The sequence below is a fragment of the Encephalitozoon cuniculi genome, chromosome V (assembly GCF_000091225.2).
Source record: "Encephalitozoon cuniculi GB-M1 chromosome V, complete sequence".
Classification (NCBI taxonomy): domain Eukaryota; kingdom Fungi; phylum Microsporidia; family Unikaryonidae; genus Encephalitozoon; species Encephalitozoon cuniculi.
The window spans coordinates 161945-184100 of record NC_003232.1 but is presented as its reverse complement, the minus strand read 5'-3'; the positions used below and the strand labels follow the sequence as shown (position 1 = coordinate 184100).

Genomic DNA, 22156 nt, shown 5'->3' with positions numbered 1-22156 from the left:
GAAATCCTCATGGCAGCACAAGTATCTTTTCTGGGTATATTTCTCCCTCAAGAACATCCATGCAGTCGATTTCCGGATAAACCATATTCTTCCTGACAACATGGATATACTTCTTGACCCTGACAGGGGTGCCTCTATACAGCTTGAGATTCATAAATAAAACCACTTTCATGCTGAAGTCATTGCCAGACACTGTAGATGCTGTTGCCGACGGTATCTTCAGGGATGCCCTAAGTACTCTGCCTCCATCTCGATGCTCAGCCTCTCCCCCAGCAACATACTTTGTCCTCAAAATCTCTCGTCCCTCGACAGAGATATTAAGTATTTCATACATAAAGCACTCCATACTCTTGATTCTGGGCTTTCTCGATGGTATGGAGGCTTCAACAACCAGATAATCTCCCGAGTAGTAGAGCTGCTTATTGGTTTCAAAGTAAATATTGTATCTTTTGCTCAAGAAGCAGATTGGTGACAGCACGTCAATGGCTGTATGGAACCTCTGGAGCTCAGTAATGGGATCTATCACCTGGATCTCCTTCCTGGCAGTATATACCGGGTTATGGATGCCTAGTATATAGACCTCCACGTACAAATCGTATGTGCTTTTTACGTTGCACAGAACATCAAAGTAAACGCCCTTTATCTCCGAAGACCCCTCGTCCTCTTTCCGAAGCATGAACCTGAATGGGAACCTGTGATGCCCACTAGAGATTTCCCCCATGGGGTCATCGTTTGAATAAACTTCAAACTTGTGCCTATATCCGCTGCACGTCTCTTCGATCTCGTCGTTATTGTCACTTTCTGTTCTCCTGACCTTCTGTACCCTTAGCTTTACCACCTTAGATAGAATCAGATTTATCCTACCTATGCAAAGAGGACTTCTCATTTTCATGTCGATGGCTCCCCTTATCTCCGATCCTCCTTCATACATCTCCTTGTCGAGGTCTACCCTGATCCTGGTGTCCATTTGCGCCGGCTCTTATTTCCCTTATATTCAAACCTCATCCAATGCCTCTTCTTTCCCATATCTGCCGATTCCATAAATAAGCTTCCGCAATCGCAAACCAACCAGTCCAATCGTACAGATTTTTGCACAAACCCAAAGGCCCTTGGACGTCTTAATGAACCCCATAGGAAAAAAATGCCTGGTCCACTTTGGTGCAATTGACTGTGACATAAGCCAATTGGACAAGGAAACGATAGAGTACATCCGGCAGAGATTCCCTTCGGTGTTAGCAGACATTTATAGAAAGGCCAATCTGAAGGACAAGGCCATCCAAGCTCTTCAAAATAAGCTAGCCGGTGGAAGCAAGGCAGTCTACACACACGAAATACTATACAACTACATCTACTTTGAAGACTATTGCGGAGCACTCCAAAGGATTGCATCCTTAGACTTCAGAGATCAAACAATCGAATGCCTGTCGCTACAAATATTTATTCACCAGAAGACGCTGAACGAAAAGGTCTCCTGCCGATCAGAGGCATACAACGAGATAAACAGCCGTGTATTGAAATATTTGTTTATGCACTTCAACATCGATGTCTTCAGCTATTTCAGAAAAGCTCTCAATGAGTTCTGTAACAACAACAAAGAGTGCAAAGACAAATCATGCGGAGACCTGAAGATTGCTCTGTTTAAGAGCCATTGCAACAGAAAGTATCTGGAAAAGCTATGTCTGAAGTCCTTGGAGTACATATACAATGAGCTAGACCTTCCCGAGGCGCTGAGGCTCATGGTTCACAGAAATCCAAAGATCAACGAATTCTATCTCAGGGAATTTGCGAGAAGATGCCTTCCAGCCAACGAGGAGATCAAATCAATTTTAGAAAGGGCCTACAGCCCCTCCTTGTTTGACCTGCTAAAGAGAAGGGGCTCTCTAACTAAGCAGATTGTCAAGCTCAAAAAATACTATAGAGAGGACTACAGTGAGAAGAAAGTAAAGTTTGAGTCCTCATACTGCAAGAGGGTGAGAAAAAGCAGGAAGGAAGAATATCTGAAGATATATACCATGCCGGAGAAAGTGCGAAAAAGCAATAAAAAGAAGTAGATTCCTAGAAATTCATTTCATAGATATACCGACACTTCCTCGGGGGTCAGAAACTTGGACTCTTCTTGAGTAACAACAACGACCTCCACATTATCCTTGCTAATCTTGTCCTTCATCACCTTAGATAGGGTGCAAAGCACTTTTCTCAGAGACTGATCAAGTCCACTGTATTCCTCGTACTCGTTTTCAAGTATGCCTTCAACCACCTCGTGTCCAGATCCTATGGCCTTTGCCTTGTAACTGATATACGACCCAGACGGATCCAGTGAATACAGCCTGGGTTCGGTGTCGAATCCTGCTATAATCAACGAAACGCCAAAGGGCCTTCGAAATATCATTTTGGCCTCATCCTCCTCGCCAAACCTCAGGCTCAGGCTGGACAGGTATTTCAAGAGCCTTTCCACGCTGATGTTTTCTCCATACATGTGGGTGTGAGAAATGCAGAAGTCTCGCGACCGCTTCACAATGGTCTTTGTGTCGCCGCTTATCCCGGAAAACCCAAGCACAATATGATCGTAGATCTTGTAATGCTTTACCACACTCTTGGGATTCTGCAAGGTAGACAATATCTTCTTCTCAGAACATAGTATCACAAACTCCTTGGTTCTTACTCCTATTGTTGTTGTTCCCAGATTCATTGCCTTCATGGCATATTCAATCTGATGGATTCTTCCCTCAGAGCTGTATGTGTTTACACTTTGCTTAAAGTCCTCCATCCTGGGGTCTCATTTACAGACTCATCAGATTCTAAAACGCCTAGGCTGGGTACGCCCAGCCCAAAATTAGCAGTCAGCATACTCAGCTGCTTAGATACTCAATCCTGGACATTATGCTGGGATGAAGCGAGTTCAGGGTGTTGTATAGCCAGGATGGGGCAAGGAAGTCAAAAGAGTCCACAGAGATCTTATACAGAGTGTTTGCAAGCTTCTTGTTATAGTTATATTTCTTAGTAAGAAGATCTGCATACATTTCTGCATTTTGAGACGTGAGATTGTACAGCACAAACAGCCATGGTCGGATAGATGCAAAGTAAAGGCATATAAGCACAATAAACGACCCCTGCTTCGAGATGCCATTGCACACAAACTCCCCGGCTACATTCTTATACAAAAATACCAGAAACAGCATCTCGAGGCCCAGGATGATGAAAAAGACTGATATCTTTTTCATCAGGCTTCTATGGCAGGAATGCCCCACCTCGTGGATGAGTATCGACTCCAGCTGCTCGTTGTCTATTTTCTCCACCTTTCCATAAATCTCTATCCTCTCGGCACTTCCGATTCCTATGAGGGCCGCATTGAGGCTCTTTCCAGGTTTTTTTTCCCTATAGATTGAGTCCTCAAGCCCCCTGTCTCTCATGAGTCTCTGGATGTTCTCTGAAAACACTTCCGGCGGCACCTTCTCCATCTTACTAAGGTCTACGCCGGATATGGAGAAGATTTCAGACAACTCCATGATGAAGTAGGAGAAGTAGCACGAGACTATGAAGCTGATCCCAAAGATCCTGAGGAGCTTCATCGAAATAAGAATACAGATCGGAATGGCAAACACAACGGCAAAGAAACACCACAGGAGAATCGTCTCGAGGGACGGGTTTTTATATATCGCACACACAACATATTCTATGAATGCATCTAGCGAGAGCATTGAAACTACGACCGTAAGAAATGCCAATTCTATATCGAAAAACTGTCCAAAGACCCCGTTAAGAATCTTCATCCCGAAGAACCTTCCCGCCCTCGTAAAAAACAGAGTGCTGGCGACGAAATGCATGGTGTGTATCAGCATATCTTCAAACAGCTCCGTACTTCTTTTTCCTATTGCTTTTCTGATGTTAGGAATATACTTTCGGTCGCTCTTTGCCATTTCGTTTGTTACCAGTCCTTCTTCAAGCCCCGTTTCCCCGGAATCCAAGTAGTTTCTGATGATAAACACATTCAAAAGCTCGATTGTCTGGGTCAGGTATGTTAGCAGAAAGAATGTATAGAACATCCCCCTCGAAAAGCGCTTCATCTCTTTGTTTGTTGACTTTCTTTTGATACATATCAGGAATATAAACAACAGGCTTTATTTTCAGATTATTTCCTGTATCTCCCTCCTGAGTTCACCTTTTTCAGACATCTTCCGGACGACATCCAATCCTCCTATAAATCGACCTCCAATGTATACCTGCGGGAATGTGGGCCAGCTGTTTATCTCCTTCAGCTTTCTCCTAACATCCTCATCGGACAGAATATCAAAGTACACTATTTGGTCTTTTGTTACTCCTGCACTGTACAGGATGTCCATAAGAGTCTTTGTAAATCCACATTTTGGATTTTCTGGGGACCCTTTGATGAAGAGAGTAACTCTTTTGGGATCAACGGTGCTCTGAATCCTTCTTAGAATATCTCCTTCTCTTTCCTCGGCATATTCCCTGATTTTATCACTTGGATCACCGGAAACTGGAGATCCTTTGATTATGAGGACGGGGAGCTTGGACACGTTAAAGTGCTTCATAAACTCCGCCTTAAGCCTCTCGGACTCTCCCAGATTCACTTCGACATAATCAACACCCGCGTTTCGCAACATGTTGCACAGCTCGTTACTCTCGCTTTCATATCCCACAACCACATCGTATTCTTTAAGTTCTTCAAATGCGTCGTTATGATCCAAAACCTCCATTTTCAGGGGTTGCGACAGAGCCATTTGTCTACGAAAGACATCCGCACCTGTCAATTCTTTCTCTAACAATAGGATGCAGTGATGTTATTGCATTGAACAGGTACGTTGAATCTATGGTTGTGTTGTGCTCCAAGGCCATATCAAATAGTGCCTGGGAAAGTCCATCTCCATATCCATTGATCCTGGCAACTTCGTCTGCAAACAGTTCTGAGCGCTGGGCATAAACATTGGAAAACGTGAGGAACAGGGCTCTTCCAAGCGCCAGGTACATGATAAACACCATTAGAGCAAACGCCTCCGAGGACATGTCTGAAACCCCAAAAGCCTTGCTTCCCTTTGCGTAGATCGCCGTGAATGCCAATACTTCACAGATTACCATTGCATGCATGAGAATCTTTCTTTTCAATATGATGTTATCTATCGAATGCCCCACCTCATGGAACGAAACAGGATACAATTCTTCTACGTTCTTGGTAAAGTCTCCATATATCTCAATCCTTTTAAAGCTACCCAGTCCGATCAGAGATGCATTTTTCTTCTCCTTCGAGCTCTTGGCTCTATAAACAGAGTCCTCTAGCCCCTCAGACTTAAGCATCTCCTGTAGCTTTTCCGGAAACACCTCAAGAGGAACCTTGGCCAGCTTGCTCTTGTCTACGTGCCCGCTCCAAAGGGTGTTTAATATGTTGCCCGCCACAAAGATGATGTAAAGCACTATAATAAACTTTCCCTTTAGAAATTCAAAAAGCTTCATCACAAGACATATGTAAAATGGCAGCTCTATAAAAAGAAGAGCCACCATATTAAGGGGATACTCTATATATTTCAGGCTGCATATGCACTCCTCCAATGTAAGCTTTGTGCCGCACAGCTTTTCTATCGAGGTAATGGCGGAGGTTAAAAGCAGCAACAGCGTTATTTCCGGATTGAGAATCCTTAGTGACTTTGACAGCCTTCCCATCTTTTTTCGAATTTTACTGGTGAGCATTGTCAGTATGACCATTGCATGTAGCACGAGGGCCTTTATCTCTTTAGATATATTAGAGAGCTTAAGGTTGGAGGCTTTGAGCTGGTCCTTAGCAAATGACTCTGTGCCAGCGGCTATCTTTCCCGTGCATGTGTCGGGCCCAAACCATAGCTCTCCTTTCTCTAGCTCCCTTGAATAGAGATGTAGAAATCTGACTTCCCAGGCTACTGCCGCCAGCCTCACCAGAAAGAATAGGAAGAATGCTCCCTTGATTTTCCTGCACATCTACAGGAGCTAGTTCTTCTTTTGACTTAGTCGTGGGGAAGCCAATTGCATGCATTTTGCATCCCCTATTTCTATGTTTGAAATAATCATTTTGATAGGTCCTGGGACTGAGCTGTTTCCAATAGTGAACGAGAGGTTCTCAAAGGCCTGTCTCCCAATCATGAACAGCCCGATGATTCTGCACACGATGAGATCCCTTTCAACCGTTTCAAAAAAGTTCTTTGTGGTTGGCCTGAATGAAGAGAAGGATGATCTTATGAATGCCATAGGAGACAACATCGACGTGCCTGTGGAGTATGTGGGAATCGACACTTATGACGGAACCGTGGCATCTCTTTTAAGTATATACCCGATGATAGCATCTGAAGATGTTCTCGTGTGCAAGGGAGACATTGTGACCAATATGGACATTCAAGCGATGGCATCCAATTACTTCGGTACTAAGAAGATGTTCATGGTTATTCTGGGGAATGCCACATCGGAAGTGTCCATTCTGGGATACAGAGGTGACGAACTGGTGTTTTACTCAAGCGACAGCAATGAAGAGATTCCATTTCACCTGCTGAAGAAAGGACTAACCCTGACGAAAGATCTTGATGTTCTCCAGCTCTATATGTTCAAAACATCCCTGTTCAAGATGTTTAGCTCCAGCTGCTTTAGCTTCAAGCACGGGCTCCTACCCGACATTGTGAAAGACCTTGCCCTAGTGAACCCAGTTGGGATCCATAGACCTGCAAAGAGTTATGTTTATCAGATAAGGACGATTAGCAACTATTTATGGGTGAATACTCTGCTGAAGAGGCATGCGATTAGCATCGATAAGAAGTTGAAGACAAGCGAGTCGAATGCAAAGTTTATAAAGGACTATGTGAAGAAGTACAACCTCAAGGACTTGAGCAACGTGGTTGGAGATAATACAAGGACAGGCAACGTACTACTTCTCGACTCGATAATTGGAAGTGGATGCGACATTGGTGAGGAGTCAAAGATAATATCCTCGATTGTGATGGACAACGTTTCGATTGGACATGGATCGCACATTGAAGGATCGATAGTTGGGATGGGGGCAACTATTCTTGATGGGAGCACCCTGATCAACTGTAAGGTATCCCCGGGATATGTGTTCAATGAGGTGGTTCATGGAGATTCCCAGTCCTTCAGCAAGTAAAAACATTTTTCGAGCTCCTGCTTATCCTATTTCCATGGGCTGTGTGCCCGCCTGTACTGCAGTACAAAAAGTTGCAGCACCCGGTATTCCCGAGTGGTCTCCCTTCTCAGTACTACCCAGGCTCGCACAGGCTTAACTTCGGAGATCTGACGAGTTCCGGTGCTTTTCCGTGGATATGGCCGCAACTGCCACCTACCACAACAGAGAATATATCCGTTTCGGAAACCATATGGAAAGGGCATTTATTGACTTTTCAAAGCTGCCTTTCCGTATATAGTCCGTCTCCGACTCTGTGGTACACCTCAATCCCCACTCCTCTGCTGCTGGCCTCCATGTCTTTCAAACCCACAATCGCCTCACCAACCGCAACAATCGACTTTCCGATGATCCGCACAACAATCGTATCTCCCGCTTCAAACCCCTTCTTTATAAGGTCCTTGTACTTCAGCACACCTGGAATCATAACATCGGCTCCTCTGCACAGGGGCTCAAGTGCTCCTTCGTCTAGAAACACCTCATAGAATCCTCCGCCGTGTCCCTCGAGGTATCTTATAGTTGGAAAGTACTTTCTATTCAAGCAGAATAGAATTGCCGATCCTCCCAGAGATATCAGAGATGCCTTATTCTTGCACCTATGCACCATATATGTTTCGTTCTTCTCCAGTACCTCATACCCCAGCTGCTTGTTGATATCCCTTTTGTCCTTCTTTCCTAAGCAGCACGACGAGCTTATCTCCACCTTGTTAAACAGGCTTTTCATCTGCAGGCAGGGTAGGCCAATCTGCTGCAAAACTTGGCAGCAGAAGCCCAGGGCCATGTCACTAAGAACCCTACCCGAAAACCTGCCAAAGGGCAGCCTTGGCATTCTGCTACATCTCTAAAGAAATCGCTCTCCAAAATAAGACCCTGAACCATGGATGACAACAAACCAAAGTCCAACACCTTTACAGATGAAGGTAGACTACCACAGGTGGAATTTGCCATCAAGAACGTCTCCAGGGCAGGCACAATAATTGGATACGTGTGTTCAGACGGCGTTGTTCTCATGGGGGTAAACAAGGAGCCGACGAATGGGCCGATGGAGAAGATCTACCAACTGAGCGATAGTATTTATTGTGTGCTATGTGGACTGTTTGGAGATGCAATGGAGCTCAAGAGATATGCGCGGATAAAGGCCCAGGAAGTTCTAGAAAGATTCGGGGTGGAGTGCCCTCTTACAACCCTATGCAAATTTGTTGGACAGAGGAAGCAGGCGTTTACCCAATATGCAGGAACGCGGCCCTTTGGAGTGTCCTTTCTGTATGCCGGGGTTATAGACGGAAAATATGCCCTGATGTCCACGGATCCAAGCGGGACATCGAATCGGTGGAAGGGAATGTGCTACGGGGAGAACGAAGAGGCCATAAACAGGGGACTTAAGAACGACTTTCCCGAGGATGAAATGGACATGAAGACGGCCACCGTCGAGATATTAAGGCTTCTAGGCAAGGCTCGGGAGCTAGGCCCCAAGGAGGCAGACAGGTTGGAAATTCTGCACTTCTCTAAGGACTGCAAGAAATACCTTCCGTGTGATGAGGTTTTAAAGCTTCTTGAGGAAATACATGCCAAGTAGTAAAAGACGTCTTTTCCTTGATTTCTCGAGTTACTTGGATCTCTTCCAGAGTTCTCCCTGCTTGTTTCCAGGATGATTGTAGGCCCGCCAAAACCTTCCCGCCAAAAAGAGAAAAATAATAAAGGCTAGAATATGGAGAGTGTGGAGGCATGAAGAACTATAAAGTATTCAAGAAACCTTACATCCTCATTGAAGACTGCAAAAACAAATACCAGCCGTTTTACAAGGAATACGCTAACTCTGAAGCTCCAAAGCTTCATCTGGACAGTCCAACGCTGTGCTGCCCATTCCAAGCAACCAAAAAATACAAACAATCAGGTAAGCGAAGACACACCAGAGAAGGCTTCTGCGAGGTCTGTTATGTCAGGTTCAGCAACTACGAGGAGCACATCAAGGAGTTTGAGCACAGGGAGTTTGCCAAAGACAACTCTAATTATAAGAAGCTCGACACATTTATATCCACCTCGGCATTTGAAAGCGCAAGTCCACCGGAGGAGTATACTCCGCAGTCGCCAACCCTCAAACTAACCCCTGTCTCCAGCGGAAGAAACCAGGTTGGTGTTCACTGCGACGATAATGAAAAGTACAGCCAGACACTGCATTTTTCTCTGGTTAGCACAGAAGGTGATCTGGGGCAGGATGTCGTGTTGTTTGATCATTTCATTGCCGAGGTATTTGATAAATAGTAAATTCTGCTTCTGCTGAGTAGCATTAATTTTCTTATATCCCAATGATTTTGATTTGAAGGGGCACAGAGCCCATGAGAGAGCTGAAGTTCCATGAGAAGAAGCTTTTGAAGCAGGTCAACTTCCTTGAATGGAAGAACACAAACACGGCGCGCGAGCATCTGGCCATAGCAAAGTATGGCCTGAGGGACAGGGAAGAGTATACCAAGTACAGCAGGATAGTAGGGAAAGTGCGTAAACTCGCAGAGGCACTGGCAAGGCTCAAAGAAAGCGATCCAGTTAGAACCACCATAACCAAGAAGCTTGTTGGAAGACTATATAGTGTTGGGGTCATCAAGAACAGAAAGCTTGTGGATTGCACCAAGGTAACTGTTTCCTCATTCTGCGAAAGGCGGCTGCCGATGGTAATGAAGAGAATTCGGATGGTCCCTAGCTTCAAGGATGCCACGAGATTTGTCGAACATGGCCACGTCCGCCTTGGTTCAAAGGTTGTCTACGACCCCTCGACAATCATAAGCAAGGCCATGGAGGACTTTGTGTCCTGGGTTGACAAATCCAAGATCAAAAGAAAGATTGATGAGTTTAACGGGGAGTTGGACGACTTCAACTACGTCTGAACATCTCAGCTGAGTGAGCCCGGGCCACAGGCAACAAAGCATGCATAGCATTTGTAGGAGGACTGCGGTGATTTTAATCTTGTAGTTCCCGAAAAACCCTGGAATGGCAAGCGGAGATTTTGATGACACCAGAGACTACGAGAAATATCTGGAACAGGAGGTCGTTGTTATGCTGCGAGATGGGAGGTATCTCTACGGTGTGATGAAGTCCTTTGATCAATTCAACAGTGTAACACTTGACGGTGTTATCGAAAGGATATTTCACGATACCAGATATGCCGAGAGGAGGCATGAGCTGTTCATAATAAGAGGAGAAAACATAACAATGATAGGCCTAAGCCCTCCAGACGTGGAAGAAGGGCTGGAGCAGGCAGACTTCTGGGCCCTTAAGAACGAGATTCTGGGTTTGTAGGCCCACCCGCAAATTGGTGGAGATGTTTTCAATGCACATGGCCACACAGTGATAAAATATTGTGCTTATCTTCATACTCTACGTCCTTCTTAGGCTTATCCCCAAGAACACCCTTATCTCCCTCTTCTTCTCCCCTTTGTTTTTGTAGTAGATGTTATACTCTCTGTTGTCTGTTCTCATGGTCCCATTCTTCGATATCATTATCTTTGTATCGCTATTTTCTATGTATCCCTTGACCTCATCATCGTTAGCCTTTTCCCAGAATATCACCGAGTCCGTCCTGCCAGATATCGGACAGTAGAACTTCATGTTCCTCGACAGCCCGATATTGCAATCAACTAAGGTCTCTGTAGAGAATTGCTCGGGAAGAGAAAGGATTCTGTGGTGGATCCTTCTGTTCCGGTTGAACTTCGGAGTAAGGGCAATGGCAAATACTTCCCTTTCTTTCACAACAGGAAGAACTATCCTTGCTTTCCTGGAGGTAATTATCTTATATATGTCGTACACCAGATCTCCAGTCGAAAGCTCGTGGACTGTGAGAGAGTAGTCGTCTGGAACATCGGTATAGAACTCAATGTACATGGCACCTTTACTTATCTCCACCTCTTTTCTGAACTCCTTCTCGACAAACGATGTAGAGTACGGGCACTCAGACGCGATACCTAGGTACTCGTCCTGCCTTATTCTCAGCTGGAAGGCCTCCACAAAGTAGTTTGGAAACCGAAGGTTCATCGATTTGCTGTAGTAAAGGACTATTTTCGAGTTGTATCCGTACAGGCTCTCTCCCATCTTTACTACCTTGTATATCAAAACCTCCTTTTCCTTCCCGAACTTTACATCAATGATGATGTCTCCGTCAAAGTAAGAGTGAATTATGAAGTCTTCTTCCACCTCTAAAGTCGCATCCGAACAAGAGCTTGCCTGCAAGACGGGAGGGCTGCTCCTGCTCTGCACTCCGCACTCAATGACAATGCTGCGAATGTTGTCTGCCTCGTTAATGACCGTATATATCCCGCAGTCTTCCGAAAACAGCTTGATCCGCACCTCGTCCTGCGACAGAACCCTATATATCGACTCAAAAGGCGCCTTTGAGCACATTTTCTTCGAATAATACTCTTCCTCCGAAAAAGAGTTCTTTATATCCTCAAAGATCTCTACCAACTCTGTCTTCGCATCCTCATTTTTCTCGACGGAAGGAGATTCCATAGTTGCCTCAGTCATTTCATTCGGGGGCTTTTTGATATAGTCGAGCACCATCTTCTTGGAGAACCTGATCAGCTTGTACAGAGACGTCGATCCAAGCGCCTTAAACGGCCTAAAGTCCAGCTTTTGCCTCAGCTTGGATATCCTTCTCTTATTTATCATCAGATGCTCAGTTACTACATATTGGTAGATATAAAGAACCTCATCGACTATCCTGAAAACAATAAACTCCGGATTCTTTGGATCGTTTCTTTGGAAAACCAGGCTGTTCTTCACAACAATTCTTACAAACTCGTATCTCTCCCCCTCAAACACAAGCTCAACCAAGGACGAGTCGGGAGTGAGTAAGCTCTTCATCCAAAGCCCCCGGAATCTCAGGATCACGTCAGAAAAGATTGTCCACCCATACAGCTGATTCATAATCTTACTCTCCTGTAGTGTCAGGCCCCTGAAAAGCCTATTCTTTCCCATAAAATGTGAGACCTTGAGGGATGACCTGGGAATGGGGAAGTGTGTACAAAGTATCCTTTCTCTTCCATTGATGAGATATCCAGTATTTCTGTACACTACATCCCCATCAACCTCCACAATCTTGTAGTCCATCGAGGAGTAAAGAAGAATGCTCTCCACTATTTGCGGAATCTGCACACTGTGGTTTTCTAGGGTTACCTTCTCAATCTTGTGCACCACATCCTTAATCGGAGGAACAATAAATGGAAGATACTGCCCGCTCCATAGCGGATAGACCATAGTCCTCGACACCAGATGTCTTATGTATCTCTCTATGAAGTTGGAGATGGACTTTCTGAAGTAAAGCCTTCCTATCTCCCTGGATATCCCAGACTCCACGGTGATAGAAAGGGCTGGCTTGGACAGAAAGCAGTATTCATATCTTGTATCATAGTCTTTGGATGGGATTCTGACAAGAACATCTCCTTTCACCCCATTGACAAGTATAGTGGTCTTGAGAGTTATCCTCTTCGGAAGCTCCAGACTTAGAGAAATCTGGGCTCCTCCCTTGTATCTGATCCCCACTAGGACCTGAAGTCTTTCGAAAACTTTCTGCGAAAACGTCATTCTGCTTGCTTCTTTATCCTGTGAAGTAAAGCAAGACTTGAGGAAATTCGGAGATACCGTCGATGCACGCTTTCCTCTGCTACCTGCATCCATTTCTGCTTCTATGCTGACATCCCCCGCCTCTTCGGGCAAGGGACTCTCATCAGAGGCAATTGCACAACCATCCTCCTCCCCAAATGCTTCGTCTCCAAGCTCCAGGCTTTTCTTGATCTCATCCTCAAGAAGGAGCAGCTTTTCTTCTTCATTGTCTATGCACTTATGGTCTTCCTCGGAAATGATCCTGCGTATGTCGTCGTCCGAAACCACTTGAATGCTCTCTACATATGGTGCCTCCTTGCCTAAAGCCACTTCAACAACGTCAATGCTTTTGAAGTACTTGCCAATCCCCGAGGCTTCGAATCTCTTCAGTATCAGGGACTTGATCCTGCCTTCGATGGCATATGACCTCGAAATCTCAAAGTAGAGCCTCTGGAGAACAGCATTGACCCAGTGGGTGTCTTTACACCTGTGCATGCTCCTAATCACAGTCCTCATCTGCTCGTCATTAATCTCAACTCCTTTGCTCCTGTTGCTTATTCTCAGCATCTTCTTCTTGTTAACCTCAACAACAGCTCTTGGAGATAGACAGTAAACCACTGGGAAGGACAGGAGCCCTATTATAAACCCAACCACGAATCCAAGCATTTAGGGGCTCCCTTCTTTTCTCTATACCTTCCGGGCATGATTTCTAGGGATATGATATCACCCATAAACAAATCAGCCTATGCCCGTGAGGATCGTAACCTACAGCTCTTCAATAGATCTGCCCCCTACTATGTTCATCAGAGGCACACTGCTCCAGAATACACAGATGAAGCTTTCATACACACACATTCACTTTACAGGCGCTGTAAAGCCCATTCCTGTCTGTGACATACTTGCGGTTGAAGGCAACATGGTATCGATAGATGCCTTAGAAGAAATGAAGAAAGTCTATCACAAGACAATCCTGTGGAGCAAGGATGTGGTAAGTACTGCGATATGGTTCGTGGAAAACTTTGACGTGAGCCTAGACAAAAGCTACGTCGTAATAAGTAATAGCAACACAACCATCGAAGAGAGAGATATCAGTGGACCTGTATCAGAAGGAGCACTCCTGGACCCAAAGATAGAATATAAAAAGAGCATCGGAGAAGACTATCTGGATCGCAAGTTTAACAGTCTAGAAGAGAAAAAGGCCATAGAAAGCATATTTAGTAGACTCCGCCTGGCAAAAAATCAGTAGAGTTTGCCAAAATGCAAAAAATAGCTCACAGATACTTTGAAAACGTAAAGGAAACGTCCGTGCTAGAGTCTTCCTTGTCCTTTCTAAGCTTCTTGCTTAAATATTCCTTTCCTAGCAGATCCTCCACATTGAAGTTCTTCTTAGCCTTGGACTCATTCTCTTCACTATTCCCCCCGAGGCGGGATGAGTATTCATTCCTCAAGTTTTTGTTGGCAAGCCCAGGGTCCATCTCATCAAGGACCCCTAGAGCCGCCCTGGGCTCGAAATGGTCTTCCTCATATCCGCGATCCTCCTCGCGACTCGCTCTTTTCATGGCCTTAATCACATCTTCATCCACAATCGACGAGTGGTCAACCGCATTCACAACCTTTTCGATGTTCTTCCGGACCATTCCCATGAAAGCATTGCTGTCTCCTTTTACAAACTCATCCAGGCTTTCAGAGAACCCAAGCCTGCTCAAGACTCCAAACTCGACGTTTCCAAGAATCTTCCTTAATATTTGAGATATCTCAACCCTTTCTGCCATCGGTTGAGTTTCAACCTCCTCTCTTCTTCGGGTCTTTCTGGATATAGTCAGCATATCGCTTGGGTTGGCCACTAGCCCCTTGAACTGCGCGCTGAATCTGTGCTTGTCCAGTACTTCATCTCCGCAGAGCTCGATCTTAAGCTTAACCAACGGAATGCGGGTCTTCTCCTCAAGCTGATAACCTTTACATACGGGACCTGCTCCGCATGCTTCGTTGGAATCTCCTCTGCATTTGAATCTTTTTGTGTCAACATCTATGGCTGTAATTTCCTTGTTAAAAAGGCTCTCTTTCTTCCTTCCCAGATCAATCATTCCCCTGATCTTATTCTCGACCTTTTCCTCAACATTATCCCTTTCTTCGATCCTCAGGGTATCTAGCAGAAGTGGTCTTACACTTCTCAGCTTGACGTGTTCTAGGGTGCACTCCTCCCCAATCCTTAAGATATATGCATATTTGTCGTGCCTTTCGCCTTCGCATAGCGATGTTCTGACCGTAGACCCAGGCTGGAGTATCAGGCAGTCTCCCTTGACCACCATGCTTTCATGCTCATGTCCATACACAATAAGGTCAAAAAACCCCTCTACAAGATCCGAGGAGAAGTGCTCCTTCTCTCTCGGAATCCTGTTTTGGTGCAATATAAGAACATTGTACCACGAGTCATAATCTTCTGGCCTATGGAACACAATCCTTCCCTCACAAAACATCCTATACAACCTTCTGTCCTTGATGTGCCCCAACCCGTATATGGCGACCCTGTATTCCTTTTCCAGCAGCAGGGGATAGACATCTATTCTGTCTATCAAATTGTACTTTCCTATGTAATTGACAAGCCCGGCGCTTTGTAGAATGTCAATCGGAGACACCATGCTTATCCCACTTGGATCATCATGGTTCCCATGAATAGATACCACGGGAATCGAGATTCCGATGTTTTGGTCGTGGAAATTCAGAGCAAGATTCGATCTAAGCCCGGATCTTTCGTTTCCAATGCAGTATCTTCTGAAAAGCCCTATGGTCCTGTTTAAGCAGCTCCTGGAGGGCCTATTTTCGTGGAACAGGTCTCCTCCTTGCAAAACTAGGTCAACCCTTTCTCTTTGTGCAATGCCTAGGATCTCCTCAAAAGTGTCGTAGCTGTCATCAAGCAGAACAGGATCAGACTCTCTGTATCCCAGATGGTTGTCTGATGTTATCAGGATCTTCATTCCTGGGTGAGGAAACAAACCAGAATTTTTGCTCCGTCACGGGTAAAAGAGAAGGTGTTTAATGCTCATTTACACTGGCCTCCTCGCCGGCCTTAAGTTGGTCTTCAGTTCTTCTGTTTCCGCTGCTGTCCGCCGTAAGCTTCCTAATGATCTTCTCCATCATGTCTTTGTCATACTTGAAATACATTCCTGTGGAAGGGTTGTGCCACCAACTCTGGTATGATCCGTCCGTCATGTCAGTCCAATATTACATCCTCCTTTACATTCATAAACCCAGGCACAGTACCCCCCCTCTTCTCAACAAGTCTTTTGAGCTTGGGGAGTATTTCCCTGTCCTCTCGACATATCATTGACAGAGCCATTCCCTTTCTTTGCCTTCCAGTTCTCCCGCACCTATGTACATAGCCATCAACGGCCCGGGGAAGATCATAGTTTACTACCAGATCCACATCCTTTATATCAATGCCTCTTCCCCCTAAATCGGTAGCTATCAAGACTGCTCTTTCTCCCTCTAATGCTTCGATGACAGCCTTCCTCTCCTGCATGGTCCTTCTTGAGTGAAGTACTAGCAACTGCCTGAACCTCTTGTGAAGATTTTCACACGTCCTGATGCTGTTGCAGAACACAATTATTTTTTTTACTTCTAAGCCATTCCTATCCACACCCATGTTCTTTGCGAGCCAGCCCTCACAAGAAACTAGAATCTCCCCAAGAACCTGCATCTTTTCTTTCTTCTCAACGTACATAAAGAATTCCTCCACATCTCGGCCAACAGAAACGTTTCCAACCAAAATCCTTGTCCCCCCAGACCATTCAAAAGGCGTTGCAGAAAAAAAGCTGGCGACCTCTGGCTTCATCCTTTCTAGTATAAAAGTCACGTCGCTCCTGATGTCGTGCTGCATCAGTCTATCGGCCTCATCGACAACAACATATTCGAAGCCTCCAATGCTCTTTAATTCCAGAAGCTCTCTCAGCCTTCCGGGCGTGGAAATGGCCACATCAAATGGCCTTGAAACCTGGAGACGTTGCGACTCTATGCTTACCTCCCCCGTTATTTCCACAATCCTAAGGAGGCCTTCCGAAAACTTTCTGAATACTTGACCTACCTGTGAAACTAGCTCCCTTGTGGGAACAATGACCAGTAGTCTTTTGTCTCCGCTTTCAAGAAGATGGATGTGTGGCAGTACGTAGGAAAGGGTCTTCCCGCTTCCGGTCTCGGAAATAACATCAACGCCCTCTCCTGCCAGGATATACGGAATCACGAACCTCTGGACGTCTGTCGGATGCGGAGGAAGTAACCCCTTGTTGAACGAGGAAGGCCATTCCGTCAGAGGTTCTTTGCTGCCATTCGAAACAATCCTAGGAGACCGCCAAGGCCTTGGGGTATCGACAGTACAGGCCATCTGCTTCCTACTCTTAGTCTTTTCGAGAATCTTGTTTTTCAAACTCCTGAGCACCAAAGGATTCCTCATTGGGGATGACACAAAAGACAAATATTCCTGGATTAGTTTAATCATTTGGACATATCAAGCTTCTTGAGTACCTCTGATATTCTTCCATCCTCAGCAGGATATGATATATAGTCGCGGGCTATGTCGAACAGCACAGGTATGAATGGGGTCTTTATAGTGGGCCTTCTAGGTCTAAGAGAATCCTCTAAATATCTTATCACCACACTCCTAGGATATTTCCTCGGAACATAGGAGAAATCCTCTCTTACTTTTAGAATTCGGGATTCCAGCATCTTGAACGACAAGGGAACGCTGAATGTATCTATTGAGCCATCCCACTCCAGGCACTTCATGAACATGGCAATCCGTGAATAGTAGGACTTCAACTCCTCTGCATCCTTTACTGCTTGTTCGACATAGCCAGACTCAACAAGATTCTCACCCAGAATCGCCTTCAATCTTCTAAGAGCCTCCAGAAGCCTCTCCGCCTTCTTGTCAATGCATATAACCCTGGTGGGCTTGGACTCAATGAGAGAAAGGAGTTGTGCCCTTCTCCTCTCCACCTTTAGTATGCCTTTCGCAATGTCTGCGTCGTATCCATCATCCAGGGGTGCCTTTCCCTCCAGGAACTCGTTCCTTTCAGCCTCGCTATTGAATCCAACCGATATGTCATTCCACATGTGCCTAACCCTTAGGGAAGAAACATCGAAGTTGGATGAGGGAGACTCAAGTAGTGCATCAATCTGATTTACAAATGTTTTACATCCCGCCAAGCGCCCCCGGAGTCCTACAAGGGCATTGGTATCGATTGGTTTTTTCATGGCGTTTTCAAGAATGCCCTTTGTAAGGCAGCTGTACATAGCTCCAAACTCCGATCCGTCCCTTCTAAGTATCCGAAGGTTACTCTTCAAAAAGCCTGTGGAGTTGAAGATAAGAAACTTCGATAGATTCGATTCCAGTTTGTACAGGTCCCTGCCCTCCCCAGAACCCAGACCCCTCATCTGGACCTTAAGATAGTTCTTGTACCTTCCATAGTCCCCTTCCGAAAACCTATTCCTGTTCCTCATCACTTCAATCATCCTGAAGGTTTCCATGGGAGAGATTTTTTTTCTGTTTTTATCTGAGGGCAGCCTTATCCAAGATATGCAAGGACTGCAAGTAGAGTATATCATATCATACGGCCGAAATCCATTTACTTCCTTATGCTCTCCACCCTTCGGTTCAGCATCTCAATAAGGATCATTATCTCATCGTGGCTGAAGTTTCTACATATGAGGCTGAAGACTGACCCAACAGACCTTTCCTCTGTGTATATGAACGAACTTATATATGTAGACGCAAAAATCGCAATCAGCACCTGGCAGTCCATCCTGTCTGCTATTCCTCCATGCCCAGAAATGGCTTCTCCAAAGTCCTTCTTCTTGTAGGCCCTCTTCAGTGCACTTGCAAGAAATCCGCTGAACGGCGCCACGAAGGAGGCTACAAAGATGAACGGAATGATGTGGATGTATATACTTTGGACCCTGACGTTCGCTCCAAAGACTGTGAACTTCATGAACTTTTGGAACTGCTCAGAGTCTGCATCCCTTAGAAATCCACTGTTTACATGCAGATGCCCTAATGCAAACCCGACGGCCGTTGTGAAGATAAATGCTCCTATGAACCCTTCAAGTGTTTTCTTTGGGCTCAGCCGGTATAGAGGTCTTTTTCCAATGGACTTCCCCACTACATATGCTGAAATGTCATTGGATATCACAAGCAAGGCAGGGAATACAAACCAGAACCTTCCCTTGTTAAGATTGAATATAGCACACTTTGCCGCTATTGCCATCGTATATGTAGATAGATGGATAAGGGCAAACAGCCCCAGCTGCGGCTTCAGCCTCCCCTTTCTAAGTGACGCAACAAAGCACATAAATGCGGCCACATAGCTATAAAAGCATACGAAGGACAGCCTTCGGAGGAAGCACTTTGACACTCTCGAAAAGTACATCATCATTATGGAGGGAAAAACCAGGTACGAGTATATTGGAACTGCAAGTCCCAGGATGATTGATGTTCTCAGGTGAAATGGCCTTCCGTCCGATTTTCTTGTAATTCCTATTATCTCTCTTATGATGGATATTGTAAGAAAGATTATCAGTCCAAAGGAGTATATCTTGTCGTTCACTGATATCCAGCAGAAGCCAGAGATCATAACAATGGATAGGACTAATCTCCTGAAGAAGTTGGTCTTTGTGATCCCTGCTGCCTTGTTTTGTGTCGTCTCATAGCGTACTTTTCCGTTTGGAGTGATTTCGCCTCTTCTTCTGAGGGTTTTTGAGCAACTGTATGTGCCTGGGCTTTCCTCGGAATCCTTTCTCTCCTCGGCCATATTTGGGTTGAGGATGTTTGAGGATTGATTTGTTTATTCATCTCATCCTTTACGATTGTAAAGAAATGCCATTCTTGAAGCATGAAAGGCCACACATATATGGGAGACCTTGCATTCACTCCGATGCCTAGAAAATGTTGAGGAGGCCTTTAAGATGGCTGCTTCAAGGCCGGAGAGCCTTAGGAAAAGAGATGGATGCCTCCAGACAGCCTCCACATTGCCACTATCTGGGTAGAGGCGGGCCACACCCTTGAAAACTTATATTTAATATCCAAAAGCTTCGCCTCCCTTCCTAGGATCCGACACAGCATGAATAACCTTATTTCCGCCAACCTTCCTGGAGAGAATCCCCTGGACGGAGGTGAAAACAGTGTTTTGGAGTGATCTCTCTACCCTGTGCCCCGTGCTGGTGAGGTACTTTTCAAGATCTTTCGGTATGTTGTACTCCACAAATGTTATGTCTGGAAACAATTGGTTGTGGATTCTTGTCTCTGTTATCGCCTCCCAGAGGTTCTCCCCAGCCGACAAGTGGAATATTGTGGACATAATGGACGTAGGGATTCTTATCCCGCCGGCCGCGCCCAAGGCAAGGAGCTCATCTTCCTTGAGGAGCACAACTGGAGCTATCGACGAAAACGGTCTTTTGCCTCCCTCTACGGCATTTGCATGCTTTTCCTGCGCACTGTTTGGATATGGAATGTAGAAGTCGCTCATCGTGTTGTTGAATATTATTCCTGTCCTGGGATCCATGAATTTTGCTCCAAATTCAAGATTCACTGTGCTTGTAAGAAGCACAACCATGTCGTCTTTATCTATGGCATTAATGTGTGTTGTTCCATGGTCCTCCACCCCTTTTCTTTTCATTCCATACTCTTTTGTATCCAAAACCCTTCCCAGGTTTATTTTGTGGTAGGCTTCCTCTGCGGCGTCCTTTGAAACTGTCTCATAAACTATCTCTTCCCACCCAGGAAGAAATGCCGGGTCTGCCAGCTCTCCCCTCCCGGCCATGGCGAACTTGAAGACCTCAATGAGCAGGTGAATGTGGTTGAAGCCTCCGCTTTTCAGGCTATCTGCCTTCAGTTTCCTCAGATCATACTTTTCAAATATATTCAAGGCCTTCAGCACTAGCAATCCGCTTGTCGGAAGGCCTGTGGTGTAGACCTTGTAATCCCGATACCTTCCTTCTAACACGTCTCTGTAGACCGCCCTGTACTCCTCGAGGTCTTTCTTATCCAGAATTCCTCCCCTTTCTCTAACCGCCTTGACAACCAGGTCTGCAAGGTGCCCCATATAAAAGCTCTCTGGATGGTCCATTATGATCTCCAGTGTCCTGGCATAGTTTTCGCGCACAACCGTCTCGCCTTCTCTGAGGAGCTCGCCGTTTCTTGTGTATATCTCTCTCAGCCCCGGATCGCTTATTATGTAGTCCTTGAGCTTGTTGATTCTCTTTACAAGCTGGTTGCTAGCAGGAAATCCTCTGGAAACTTCTATGTTCTCAGGGAATAGGTCTCTCCATGGAAGTCTTCCGTACTTTTTGTGTGCCTCATATAGCCCGTATATCTCTCCCGGAACTCCAATGCTTAGTGCACCCGTCCCTCCAGCCTCGCTGAGTTTGTCTGCCGAGAGGTTTTTCGGAGCAACCTCTCTGAAGTCTATCATATCGAATGCATTGCTTGTCCCGGGGCCCTTTATCAGCATGAATCCCCCACCTCCAATTCCAGATGAAAAGGAGTTTATTATGCCGACGCAGATCGCAGATGCAATTGCAGCATCCATTGCATTTCCTCCCTCCACCAGCTTCTTCACACCAATTCTCGAGCATAGCGGAACCTCTGTACTACAGGCTCCGTTGGAGTACACCTCAAGGGCTCCAGGCCCTGGATTTCTGCTGGGATCTCCCTTAAGTACTGGAGCTAACAGGAATCCTAGTAGTGAAGCACACAGCTTCAGCCGGCCTTGCATTGTTTTCTGGAGGCCAGAGCAATCATTTATCAAAATAACCTGAAACAAGAGAGGGTACATTGGTGATCGCAAGTGCATGCATGTGCGTCCGAAATAACCCTTAATTTTGTGCCCTACTTCGTCCTGAGTCCAATGCCGAGAATTCCAGTCAACCCGCCAAAGGAATTTGAGAAGGTAAGGGGGTTTCTGGAAAAGATGGAGGCTGAGATGCGGCAGGCAGAGAATGCACCTCTTGCTCCAAGTCCTCCAGAAAACTACTGGCCCATATTCCAGCTTCATCACCAGAGATCCAGATATATATACAATCTTAAGAAAAGAGGCGAGATCAGCACAAAACTGTATGGGTATCTTTCGTCCAATCGGTTTGTCGATCACGAGCTGGCTTGTTATTGGGACAGAGTGGGATATGAAACCCTATGCTGTCTCAGATGTATTCAGCCTATCGATAGCAAGCATGGAAATGTATGCATATGCAGAGTGCCGCAAAGAAACATTGATGTTAGCCAGGCTCTGAAATGCGACAACTGCGGGTGCAGAGGATGTTCCGGGTACTGACTGAATGATATGGATTTCCGACGCAGGAAAGGGCATGAAATAAAACATTGTTTCACAAGGTGGATACATATTTTTCCCCAGG

The 22156-nt window shown here is 45.6% G+C and overlaps 21 protein-coding genes and 1 non-coding gene across 22 annotated transcripts; 8 read left to right on the top strand and 14 right to left on the bottom strand.

Moving 5' to 3' along the window:
- Nucleotides 1-7: 7 nt before the first annotated feature.
- Nucleotides 8-967, bottom strand: ECU05_1420 (uncharacterized protein; the record flags this gene model as incomplete). Its single annotated transcript, NM_001041351.1, has 1 exon — nt 8-967. The coding sequence occupies one exon, from the start codon at nt 965-967 to the stop codon at nt 8-10; it is 960 nt and encodes a 319-aa protein (NP_597485.1).
- A 154-nt stretch (nt 968-1121) lies between these two features.
- Nucleotides 1122-2051, top strand: ECU05_1410 (uncharacterized protein; the record flags this gene model as incomplete). Its single annotated transcript, NM_001041350.1, has 1 exon — nt 1122-2051. One exon carries the CDS (start codon nt 1122-1124, stop codon nt 2049-2051), a length of 930 nt encoding a protein of 309 aa, NP_597484.1.
- A 17-nt stretch (nt 2052-2068) lies between these two features.
- On the bottom strand, nt 2069-2767 carry ECU05_1400 (proteasome core particle subunit alpha 5; the record flags this gene model as incomplete). Its single annotated transcript, NM_001041349.1, has 1 exon — nt 2069-2767. One exon carries the CDS (start codon nt 2765-2767, stop codon nt 2069-2071), a length of 699 nt encoding a protein of 232 aa, NP_597483.1.
- Nucleotides 2768-2849: 82 nt separating this feature from the next.
- ECU05_1390 (uncharacterized protein) lies at nt 2850-4064 on the bottom strand (the record flags this gene model as incomplete). The annotated part of the gene is made up of 1 exon (NM_001041348.1): nt 2850-4064. The coding sequence occupies one exon, from the start codon at nt 4062-4064 to the stop codon at nt 2850-2852; it is 1215 nt and encodes a 404-aa protein (NP_597482.1).
- A 60-nt stretch (nt 4065-4124) lies between these two features.
- On the bottom strand, nt 4125-4715 carry ECU05_1380 (uncharacterized protein; the record flags this gene model as incomplete). Its single annotated transcript, NM_001041347.2, has 1 exon — nt 4125-4715. One exon carries the CDS (start codon nt 4713-4715, stop codon nt 4125-4127), a length of 591 nt encoding a protein of 196 aa, NP_597481.2.
- A 28-nt stretch (nt 4716-4743) lies between these two features.
- Nucleotides 4744-5964, bottom strand: ECU05_1370 (zinc metalloprotease; the record flags this gene model as incomplete). The annotated part of the gene is made up of 1 exon (NM_001041346.1): nt 4744-5964. The coding sequence occupies one exon, from the start codon at nt 5962-5964 to the stop codon at nt 4744-4746; it is 1221 nt and encodes a 406-aa protein (NP_597480.1).
- A 73-nt stretch (nt 5965-6037) lies between these two features.
- Nucleotides 6038-7132, top strand: ECU05_1360 (uncharacterized protein; the record flags this gene model as incomplete). The annotated part of the gene is made up of 1 exon (NM_001041345.2): nt 6038-7132. One exon carries the CDS (start codon nt 6038-6040, stop codon nt 7130-7132), a length of 1095 nt encoding a protein of 364 aa, NP_597479.2.
- A 68-nt stretch (nt 7133-7200) lies between these two features.
- Nucleotides 7201-7318, bottom strand: ECU05_1355. The gene has a single exon (NR_183210.1). It is a non-coding gene; the product is annotated as a 5S ribosomal RNA (ribosomal RNA).
- Nucleotides 7319-7385: 67 nt separating this feature from the next.
- ECU05_1350 (pseudouridine synthase B) lies at nt 7386-7892 on the bottom strand (the record flags this gene model as incomplete). Its single annotated transcript, NM_001041344.2, has 1 exon — nt 7386-7892. The coding sequence occupies one exon, from the start codon at nt 7890-7892 to the stop codon at nt 7386-7388; it is 507 nt and encodes a 168-aa protein (NP_597478.2).
- Nucleotides 7893-8045: 153 nt separating this feature from the next.
- ECU05_1340 (proteasome regulatory particle lid subunit RPN3) lies at nt 8046-8744 on the top strand (the record flags this gene model as incomplete). The annotated part of the gene is made up of 1 exon (NM_001041343.1): nt 8046-8744. One exon carries the CDS (start codon nt 8046-8048, stop codon nt 8742-8744), a length of 699 nt encoding a protein of 232 aa, NP_597477.1.
- Nucleotides 8745-8893: 149 nt separating this feature from the next.
- On the top strand, nt 8894-9430 carry ECU05_1330 (uncharacterized protein; the record flags this gene model as incomplete). Its single annotated transcript, NM_001041342.1, has 1 exon — nt 8894-9430. One exon carries the CDS (start codon nt 8894-8896, stop codon nt 9428-9430), a length of 537 nt encoding a protein of 178 aa, NP_597476.1.
- Nucleotides 9431-9504: 74 nt separating this feature from the next.
- Nucleotides 9505-10047, top strand: ECU05_1320 (U3 small nucleolar ribonucleoprotein protein IMP3; the record flags this gene model as incomplete). Its single annotated transcript, NM_001041341.1, has 1 exon — nt 9505-10047. One exon carries the CDS (start codon nt 9505-9507, stop codon nt 10045-10047), a length of 543 nt encoding a protein of 180 aa, NP_597475.1.
- Nucleotides 10048-10150: 103 nt separating this feature from the next.
- Nucleotides 10151-10459, top strand: ECU05_1310 (Lsm1p-like protein; the record flags this gene model as incomplete). Its single annotated transcript, NM_001041340.1, has 1 exon — nt 10151-10459. One exon carries the CDS (start codon nt 10151-10153, stop codon nt 10457-10459), a length of 309 nt encoding a protein of 102 aa, NP_597474.1.
- A 78-nt stretch (nt 10460-10537) lies between these two features.
- ECU05_1300 (uncharacterized protein) lies at nt 10538-13423 on the bottom strand (the record flags this gene model as incomplete). The annotated part of the gene is made up of 1 exon (NM_001041339.1): nt 10538-13423. One exon carries the CDS (start codon nt 13421-13423, stop codon nt 10538-10540), a length of 2886 nt encoding a protein of 961 aa, NP_597473.1.
- Nucleotides 13424-13502: 79 nt separating this feature from the next.
- On the top strand, nt 13503-14003 carry ECU05_1290 (uncharacterized protein; the record flags this gene model as incomplete). The annotated part of the gene is made up of 1 exon (NM_001041338.1): nt 13503-14003. One exon carries the CDS (start codon nt 13503-13505, stop codon nt 14001-14003), a length of 501 nt encoding a protein of 166 aa, NP_597472.1.
- A 25-nt stretch (nt 14004-14028) lies between these two features.
- ECU05_1280 (uncharacterized protein) lies at nt 14029-15732 on the bottom strand (the record flags this gene model as incomplete). Its single annotated transcript, NM_001041337.1, has 1 exon — nt 14029-15732. One exon carries the CDS (start codon nt 15730-15732, stop codon nt 14029-14031), a length of 1704 nt encoding a protein of 567 aa, NP_597471.1.
- A 58-nt stretch (nt 15733-15790) lies between these two features.
- ECU05_1275 (uncharacterized protein) lies at nt 15791-15919 on the bottom strand (the record flags this gene model as incomplete). Its single annotated transcript, NM_001415636.1, has 1 exon — nt 15791-15919. One exon carries the CDS (start codon nt 15917-15919, stop codon nt 15791-15793), a length of 129 nt encoding a protein of 42 aa, NP_001402585.1.
- Nucleotides 15920-15968: 49 nt separating this feature from the next.
- On the bottom strand, nt 15969-17204 carry ECU05_1270 (uncharacterized protein; the record flags this gene model as incomplete). Its single annotated transcript, NM_001041336.2, has 1 exon — nt 15969-17204. One exon carries the CDS (start codon nt 17202-17204, stop codon nt 15969-15971), a length of 1236 nt encoding a protein of 411 aa, NP_597470.2.
- A 41-nt stretch (nt 17205-17245) lies between these two features.
- Nucleotides 17246-18277, bottom strand: ECU05_1260 (uncharacterized protein; the record flags this gene model as incomplete). Its single annotated transcript, NM_001041335.2, has 1 exon — nt 17246-18277. The coding sequence occupies one exon, from the start codon at nt 18275-18277 to the stop codon at nt 17246-17248; it is 1032 nt and encodes a 343-aa protein (NP_597469.2).
- A 98-nt stretch (nt 18278-18375) lies between these two features.
- ECU05_1250 (uncharacterized protein) lies at nt 18376-19557 on the bottom strand (the record flags this gene model as incomplete). The annotated part of the gene is made up of 1 exon (NM_001041334.1): nt 18376-19557. The coding sequence occupies one exon, from the start codon at nt 19555-19557 to the stop codon at nt 18376-18378; it is 1182 nt and encodes a 393-aa protein (NP_597468.1).
- Nucleotides 19558-19821: 264 nt separating this feature from the next.
- Nucleotides 19822-21519, bottom strand: ECU05_1240 (gamma glutamyl transpeptidase; the record flags this gene model as incomplete). The annotated part of the gene is made up of 1 exon (NM_001041333.2): nt 19822-21519. The coding sequence occupies one exon, from the start codon at nt 21517-21519 to the stop codon at nt 19822-19824; it is 1698 nt and encodes a 565-aa protein (NP_597467.2).
- Nucleotides 21520-21651: 132 nt separating this feature from the next.
- Nucleotides 21652-22074, top strand: ECU05_1230 (U2 snRNP complex subunit BUD31; the record flags this gene model as incomplete). Its single annotated transcript, NM_001041332.1, has 1 exon — nt 21652-22074. The coding sequence occupies one exon, from the start codon at nt 21652-21654 to the stop codon at nt 22072-22074; it is 423 nt and encodes a 140-aa protein (NP_597466.1).
- Between the last annotated feature and the right edge of the window lie 82 nt (nt 22075-22156).